This window comes from Zingiber officinale, unplaced genomic scaffold (genome assembly GCF_018446385.1).
Source record: "Zingiber officinale cultivar Zhangliang unplaced genomic scaffold, Zo_v1.1 ctg110, whole genome shotgun sequence".
NCBI lineage: Eukaryota > Viridiplantae > Streptophyta > Magnoliopsida > Zingiberales > Zingiberaceae > Zingiber > Zingiber officinale.
Window position 1 is genome coordinate 39,964 of NW_024589812.1, and position 9,455 is coordinate 49,418.

General features: G+C 36.8%; 1 protein-coding gene and 1 non-coding gene across 2 annotated transcripts; one reads left to right on the plus strand and one right to left on the minus strand.

The window, feature by feature from the left end:
• Nucleotides 1-1,009: 1,009 nt before the first annotated feature.
• Nucleotides 1,010-1,116, minus strand: LOC122035796. The gene has a single exon (XR_006127250.1). It is a non-coding gene; the product is annotated as a small nucleolar RNA R71 (small nucleolar RNA).
• A 5,624-nt stretch (nucleotides 1,117-6,740) lies between these two features.
• Nucleotides 6,741-8,048, plus strand: LOC122035791 (probable aspartic protease At2g35615). Its single transcript, XM_042594896.1, has one exon. The coding sequence runs from the start codon at nucleotides 6,741-6,743 to the stop codon at nucleotides 8,046-8,048; it is 1,308 nt and encodes a 435-aa protein (XP_042450830.1).
• Nucleotides 8,049-9,455: the final 1,407 nt, after the last annotated feature.

Here is a 9,455-nt window from a genome sequence, read left to right on the forward strand (position 1 = left end):
CGACCGAGGGACGAAGACTGCGGATGAGTACGCTGGCGGACAAGAAGGAAGCACACGACGATTCCGAGGGACGAGAAGCCAGAGCGGAAGCCTGCTCCAGAAGACCAGAAGATGGGTTCGGGTGAGCCCTATTCCATATGACAGAAATCACCCAAGAGAACGAAACAGGAGCAGAAGACCCGGACCGAGGCGGGCGGAACCGGAGCAGAGGGCCCGGACCGAAAAAGTCAACATAGGTTGACTTTTGGGTCCCGGGCGCCCGGAACCATTCCGAGCCCCCGTAACAGTCTGGGGCGCCCAGAACCATTCCGAGCGCCCATAACAATCCGGGGTGCCCGGAACCCTTCCTGGCGCCCGGAACCCTTCCGAGCGCCCGGAACAGAATTTCATCCAGATCGCGGTCAAACCATGATCCGTGCATAGGGGATAAAATTTTATCCCCCCATGGCGCCCCGACCAAAGCTATAAATACAGCCTTGGTCCAGAAGCTTTTAATTAACTTAGAAACTGTGTAATCCAACACTTGTGCGCCTCATTTTTAGTTAGCTTCTTTCTTTTTGCGCTTCACTGCTGTAAGAGGCTTCTCCGCCTGAAGGAGATAGTTAGTGCGACATATTCCTTGGATTAACAACCTTCCCGGTTGTAACCAAGTAAAACATCCTTTGCCTCTTCTTTCTATTTATTACCTTCATTTATTTTGCAAGTGTTAGTTTAAGAAAAGTTGAGAAAGGTTTCGTTTTATTATTTTTCAGGCTATTCAACCCCCCTTTTAGTCGGCCACCGCGATCCAATAGATCCTAATCAACACTTGGAAGTTTTTTATGAAATCTGCAGAACTATGAAGATGAATGGTGTTCCATCTGAAGTCGTGAGATTATTATTGGTTGAGTTTTCTTTAAGAGATAGAGCCAAGTAATAGCTAAATTCACTACCAGCAAATAGCATTACCACTTAGGAATAATGTGAGCAACAATTTCTTGATAAATTCTACCCTCCAAGCAAGACAGCTCATATGAGAAATTTAATTGCAAGCTTCAGACAATCAGACTCAGAATCTTTATTTGAAGCATGGGATAGATACAATAACATGCTCAGACAATGCCCACACCATGGATTAGAAAGATGGTTAGTGTTGCACACATTTTATAATGGCATCAATTATCACTCAAAGGTGTCCCTAGATTCAGCAGCTGGAGGGGCACTTATGAATAAAAGTTTAAATAACGCCGAAGATATTATTGAGAGTGTGGCACAGAATCATCATCAATGGGCTACAGAAAGAAGTGGAGGTCATTCTTATTCAAACCCAGCAAAGGCATCAGGAAAGTTTGATGCGGATGCAGTTACCTTGATGGTTGCAAAATTGGATGCTCTAACTAACAAGATAGAAAGTATGGGAACAAATCCTAGCACGGTCAATGCTATATTATGTTGTTGTGAAACTTGTGGAAGTTCTGATCATGCTCAAGACTCATCTCCTTTTGGAGCTATTTCTGCACAAATTAATCAATTGGAACAATGTGATGCTATCATGAGTTATAATCAAAGACAGAACAATCCATTTTTAAACACATACAACCTTGGGTGGAAGAATCATCCCAACTTTTCTTATCGTAACAATCAAGAGCAAGGACCATCTATGGGGGCTAGACCAAATTTCCAATCTGGGCAACAAAACTTTCAACAACAATAGTCTTCTCAGAATTATCAACTTTCTAAATTGGAGAAAATGCTTGAGGAAGTTATTTCCAATCAAAATGAAATGAAGCAGGAAATTAAGTTGTTGACTCAGAGAATGGATAATTCTGACAAACATCAAAAGATCCAAGATAGCCAAATTGCCTAGATTGCTTCATCACCTTCAAGAACACCTGGCCAATTTCCTGGAAAGCCTGATGTTAATCCAATGGAGCACTGTAATAGAATTAAGCTTAGGAGCGGACGGACTTTGGGAGATCCCCAAATGACTGCTCCAAAAGGGATGAAAATTAAAGAAGAGTTCTCTCCTCTAACTCTTGAACCAATTCAAATTCAAGAAGAAGAGGAGAATACCAAAAAGGTTGAAGAAACTCTTCCACTTCACTCACAAAGTCAAGCAATCCCTTTTCCTCAAAGATTGATCATGTTAAAGAAAGATGAAGAGTTTGGCAGATTTCTTGAGAAAATTAAAGACATTTGTGTTGAAGTTCTTTTGATTGATGTCATCTAACAAATGTCGAAGTTTGCTAAATTTTTGAAGGACATCTTGTCCAACAAGAGAAAGAAAGGAGATGTTGAGACCATAGCTCTAACAGAGGAATGTAGCGCTTTGATTGAGAATAACACTTCCCCGAAACTCAAAGATCCAGGAAGTTTTTATATTCCTTGCACTATAGAAGCTGAATTTATAGAAAAAGCTTTTTGTGATTTGAGGACAAGTGTTAGCCTCATTCCTTATTCAATTCGTAATAAATTAGGTCTCAAAAACTTTAAACTTACTACCATGACACTGCAATTAGTTGATCATTCTTGTAGGTACCCAATGGGTATTGTGGAAGATGTGCCGATAGAAGTTGGTGGGAGTATTATTTCCACAGATTTTATGATACTTGACATGGATGAAGACCCTTCCTTGCAACAGCTGGAGCAATAATTGATGTGAAAAATCATAAGCTTTCATTGGTAATTGGTAAGGAAAGTTGGAGTATAATTTGGCTAATTCTTCTAACCATGGATGGTTGAGATGATAAAGAGTTAAAACTATTAAAATTTGAGATAAAATAATATTTAGGAAAAATGATAAAATATAATGGATAATTTAGAAGGAAATAGATTTTATATGAATTTTTGGATATTAAATCGGGATAAAGATGAGTTTTTATCCTATTTAAAATGAGAGTTAATTGATTTAAATTACTTAAGTTTAGATTCCTTAACCTAAGTTTCCCTTTTATCCCATCCAATTTGCGGTGTTGTTTTGCTGTGTGTTTGAAATAGTGCCAACCTCTATTCACGTATAGCCGATGCTGACGTCGTGCTCCTCCTTCCTCTTCTCCCCTGTGACCACCACTAGTTGTCGCGTTTGAGCAGCCGCATTCTTCTTGTGCTGGCTGCCGCCGAAAATCTCCACAGACTACCTTGATCAGAATCGAAGCTGGGCTTGTCATATACCAAAAATATAGATAAAGATTTAAAATAACTAAAATTTGAGATAATTTAATTATTCTAAGGAAAATAAATATATTTTAGTGAGAAATTAACAGAGAAATAGATTTTTATGAATTTGTATAATTTTTTAGATTTTTTCTAGATTTTAAATAAATTACTTAGATTTTATGAGGATAAATGGATAAGAGAAAAAACCCATTTAATATATTCATTTTAAGTTGATTAAAATTATTAATATAAGTTTTGATTAAAATACCTAGGTTCATTTTCCTATTACTATTCGGTGTCGCTTCTCCTTGCGACAACTGCGTCTGTAGCACGCCGATCACCGGCATCGCCTCCGTCCATGCAAGATGACGTACGACACCAATTCCTTTTCCCTTTGTCCCGAGCACTCATCGCCACCATCGGTCATGCCTGCGCCGTGCATCCCTGGTGCAAGAGTCACGATCGTGCCATTCTTTTGCTGCCCAAGTCATAACACTAGCTACTCATCGTTGTCACACCATGCATTTGACTGGGAATGCACTCGGCTCAGGAGAAGGCAATGCCAGTGTCTCTTTCTCCTCCCTTGTGGACCACCGTCATGAAGCCTCTGTGCCCCAAAGTGCCAAAGCACCGCGACATTGCTGCCTTCGACTTCCTCAACCAGTAGCATGCCTGAGCTCCACTAACCGCTGACCACCACCTAGCCATCGTGAACCACCGTTGGAGAAGATAGTCGATGGATTAGGGTAAAGGTTAATTAAGCTTGGATTTGTTAGAGTTGATTATTGTGGCTATAGTGATTTGATGATATTAGATTATTTTAATAAAATCTTATCTTGATTAGTAATTTGATAAATTGAATTATCAACTTAATAGATTAATTGATGTATTAATTAATTGATTGATTAAATTGATAACTTACAGATGAGTGGCGATTAAGTAAGTTATTAATTAATCATTGATGATTTAAATATTTGATTAATAAATTCATGGTTTGATTAACCAACAGACTAATTGATAGATTGATTGATAAGTTTGATTAATTAAGATGATTATATTAACTAGATGATTAAATAGTTTAATTAAGATATTAATCAGTCTCGGGTCACGACAATTACAACAATCTCAAGTCAATAGTGAGTAGTCAATGAAAGATCAAATCAAGACGTTAGTAGACCAAACATTACTAATCAGTGGCTCATGATTATGAGGTAGTTATTTTCTTTATCACAAGTTATGTTAATTTTAATAATATAACATCTCTAATTTTTATTATATATCAGCATATATCCAAACTGTCATTAAGGTATATTTTTTAAAAACATGTTAAACTTGTATTTTTTTAGTTTGTGAATTTTTAAAATAAGTAGTTTTGTATATCTCTTTTAACTTTAGCTTTACCATATAAGCCGGATTTTTTCATATATGAGTAACTTCACCCGTATTTTTTTAATAACCTATCGTATCATACTTGTTGTAGGATTGAATGATGATGAATGTACTAGGTTTGAGGAAGATGTGAGATGTGTTGGATTTAGATGTGTTGGTTTTGAGTAGGATGTGTTGTTTTTGTGAAGGAATTGTTTTAGAACAATGCACGATACTTTAAATGAATAATGTAATTATTTTATATTGTGGATGGTTTGTGAATTGTTTATTGAATTGTTTGTGGATGTTTTTGATCTTGTTTGTGAATTGTTTGTGGATGTTTTTGAATTGTTTATGAATGTATCGTGAATTGCTTGTAAATGATGATGGTTTGTGAATGTTGAATGTGTAATGAATGGTTTCTATTGTTGTATCGTAATATCAAATTGAAATTTCATTGTAAACATGATTTAAATTGCCGAATTAAGGGAGGTGCTATCAAAATTTCACCCTAAATTAGCAACCAAAATAAAAAAAAATCCATCATTGAATTTTACCCTAATTTAGTGATAAAATTTTATTTCCATCGTCAAATTAGCTACGAACATAAAAAACGGTAGCTAAATTAATGACAATTTTTTTTATTTCCATCGTAAAATCCATTGTTGAATTTTACCCTAATTAGAGACAGAAATAAAAATATCTATTTTTAAATTTTATTTCTGTCACTAAATTATCGACAGATATAAAAAAATGGTGACTAAATTAACAACGGAAAGATTTTTTTATTTATTTTGCTAAATTAGTGATAGAAATAAAAAAAATAGGTTGATAATATAGCAACCACTTTTTTATTTGTGTCGTCACTAATTTAGCGACGGAAATAAAATACTTATCACTAAATTTAGTGATGAAACAAAAATTTCCATTGCTAAGTGATGTCGAAGACCAAAAATATTATGAATGAAATTTTCGATTGCTAATCAAAGTTTTCCTTGTAACTCATAGTGACAAATTCTGAATGCATCAAATACAATTTTCGGTTGCTAATAGATGTTTTCCTCACTAATGTTTTCCTCATAGTGTTGTACACCACCGCCATGCCTTTGCACATCCTTCTTTTATTTTGTTCCTCTTCTCCCTCATTTCCTTCTTCACTTTCCCTTCTCCAACGGCATTAAACCTGTAATTTTTTCCTCTCCTATTCTCAAGTACAAGAGCTCTCTTTTCTTCTTCTTTCTCTTCTCTAGCAAGTAAGAAATATAACATCAACTACTGCCCTTTTCTAGCAACAAGAGCAACCCTCACATTTTCTTCCTCTTCTCGTGTTTTCTAGGGTTTTGTTGGCACGACAAGAATAACCCTATTTTGTATTGCTTTGCTCTCTTTGTGTCATTGTCAAGCTCACTGAATCTAGTCGAGGAAGCTAACGAAGAAACTAAAGCTCTCCTCTTTTACTTCTTTTTCCATATCTTCTCTTCCCTTCTCTATTTTCACAAAACAATAGTCTTCTTTTTATTTTTCTACAATTGATTTTTTTTTGACTGTGAGTCATAGATAAACTCAAGGATTGACGATCGACGAATCATTATTTCAACTAGACTTAACTAAGGGTTAAGGTCGAAATTTTCAATTTAAGTTTATTTTTAGCTTTTAAATTTGAAATTTAAGATTTTGGATTGTGAAAATCTACCTACATCAATGTTTGAATCTTTTTAAAAAATCAATTTATATTTTAAAAATATTTTAAAGTTATTAAAGTTGAATAATTTTATTTTATGTTGTATTAATTTTTTTTTATTTATTGAATTCCGTACTACCTCTGTTCATACGTATTGATCTATATAGGAGACACGCTCCATGGATTCTGAATGCATCAAATTAATACAATTAAAACAATTTAACTAAACTTGGAATGGGAGCAAAGTTCCTTCCAAATAAATATCAATTAGTGGGAAGGTTCGTTACGGAATCAATTAATTATATAATAAACAATTAAAGAAATATTTTTTTCCCATTTCAAACTTGATTTGGACCATTAATCGAATTGATGAGATGCCTAGCTCCCATTATTTCCAATTCCTCTGAGAATTTTTAAGTTAAATGCGATTCCAAATTTTATTCAATCAATATTATCATTAATTTTCATTAATTAAACTTCTTTATTCTCCCATTGAATCTCTCTATAAATTCAAGCGCCAGTTGAAAATGTATATATCTTCATTAATATTATCGAAATGACGGGCATCAGTACCTTTTTCCGCCTCCTCCTACTGACATCCTTCATGCCAGGCCTTGTCCCACAGGACACTGTCTTCAACGTCGAGCTGGTCCACCGTGACTCCCCCAAGTCGCCGCTGTACAACAGCTCCATGACACCCTTTGATCGCATGCAGGCCGCCGTCGTCCGCTCGGTCAACCGAGCTAGCTACTTGGACAAGCGCATCGACATGAAGACCTCCGATGACATAGAGCTCGGCTTGAAGAGCTATGATGACGGGGAATTCTTGATGAGGTTCACAATGGGCACGCCAGACTTGCAATATGTGTGGGGCATCGTCGACACCGGCAGCGACCTAAACTGGGTCAACTGCGTTGGCTGCCAATGCTTCAACAAGACCGCCACCCTATTCGATCCTAATGCATCCCTCTCCTACAAGAAGTTATCTTGCTCTTCCGATGAGTGCAGGAGCTTTAGTCTTGGTCGTTGCAATGATGATCAGATGTGCCAGTACCATGCTGCCTACGGCGACGGCTCCAACATTGACGGAATCTTCTCCTCGGAAACCTTTAGTTTCATCTCATTAGATACGAAGCAATTTACCTTCATTCCAAATATGGTATTCGGTTGCAACTTCCGGTCCTTGAACACCAAAACTAACGACCCCGGTAGCTTCATTGGGTTGGGCCCCAATTCGCCGTCTCTGATGTATCAGCTCGCCCCTAAGTACATTAGCAAGTACTTTTCATATTGCCTGGGCATCCTGGATGAGGGAGTCACCAGCAGGCTCTTCTTGGGACGCAACAACCAGACGGTCATCGGAAAGATGACAGTCACTCCACTCATGACACAAGATGACTTCTATGTCGTGCAACTTAATGCCATCTCGATCCCGGATGAGTTCGACATCTTCCCTACTGGGAGGTCCAAGTTGAGTGCCGGCAACATCATCTTTGACTCTGGCACCGTCATGACCATGCTGGACACTCAAGTGGTGGAACAATTGGTGAGGAAATTGACAGATTACATTAGCTTGCCGACTGTGAAGACGAGCCAATTGAACTTGTGCTTCAATGTGCTCTCGACAGAGCAAGAGGAGCTGCTGCCGGGGTTGTGGTTCTCATTTGCGGGGACATTGGGGAACTTCAGGGTGAGCCCTGAAAACCTGTTTAGGTGGTATAGTCGGCAAGTCAAATGCATGGTGATAGTGGGAACAAATGGTGTACAGATCTTTGGGAATGTTATGCAGCAAGATGTTTTGATTGGACATGATCTAAATAAAATGGAATTGACCATTATAGAGAAAAAGTGCACCGAATTATAAAAACCTTAATAAGCTTGTATTATGTTTATGAAGTGCTAAGTTGAGCATTCAAATTTATATTTATGGTCATAAATCAAGGAATTTCAATAAAAGGAAATGTGCATTTATTTTTTATTTTTAAAATTATTTAATTAGATAATTTAATTGACTAGGAGTAGTTTCATTGATTATAATTTTCATTCTAACTCTTTCTTTTAAATGATACAAATTAACTTTATATGTTATTTCTAAATACTAGGAGGTGTTTGAAATTTTATATTAAGGTCATTCGAGTTCAGTATCCAATTATTAATAGTGTTAGAAAGGGTGAATAATAACTCACATGCTTTCATTTCGATTGCTGATAGTGTACTCGTCTATAAGACTCTTTCTTACCACGACGTTCCTAGTTTGTAGTGTTTATATATATAAAGATTTAAAACTATTAAAATTGGAGATAATAAAATTATTTAAGAAAAATAATATAATATAAGAGATAATTTAGAAGGAAATATATTTATATGAATTATTTTTTTTTTTTTTGAAATTTTACTAGATTTTATATGAATTTTTGAATATTTCATTGGATAAAAATGGGTTTCTATCCTATTTAAAATTGGAATTAATTGATTCAATTAAGTTTTAAATTCCTAAATATAAGTTTCTCTTTTATCCCCTCCACGTCGCTTCCCTCACCCCACGCCCGCCACGCGTTCGCGGCATCGTTCCGCCGCTCGTCCGACCTGGTGCCGGCTGCTACTCAAGTACAGCTGATGCCGGCGTCGTGCTCCTCCTTCCTCTTCTCCCCTATCACCACCACTAGCTGTCGTGTCTGCGCAATCAAGTTCTACTTTTGCTGGCCGCCACAGGAAATCTCCGCCGACCGCCTCGAGCAGACCCAAAATCCGGCATGTCCCATGGCCACTTTCTTCTCCCCACTCTGCCCTCAACACCAGTTTTTCATAGTCGTTGTCGTAGCCGCCGACGATCTTACAGCCGCCCTTCTCGGACGTGAAACTAACCTCCCTCACGGAGGCATCACCAACGAGGTAAAAAACTAATCGTTGATTTTCATTAATTAAATGATTTATTGATTACAGTGTTGATTGAATAAGATTAATTATCATAGTAATTGAATTTACAATTATTTATTTATTTATTTATTTTTTAGTATCCAAGCTTTTGGCTCAATGAAATCTAGGTGATCGGTCTAGTCTCATTGAAGTTCTCCATTTATCTAGTTAAATTAGAGTATTGCACATGAAAACTCATCCTAATAGTCAGAGTTATTGAATCTGCTTACGATTAGTATTGCACATGAAAACCCATCCTAATAACCCATCCTAATAGTCAGAGTTCTCGAATCTGCTTACAATTAGTATTGCACATGAAAGCCCATCCTAATAGTCATAGTTCTCGAATTTGCTT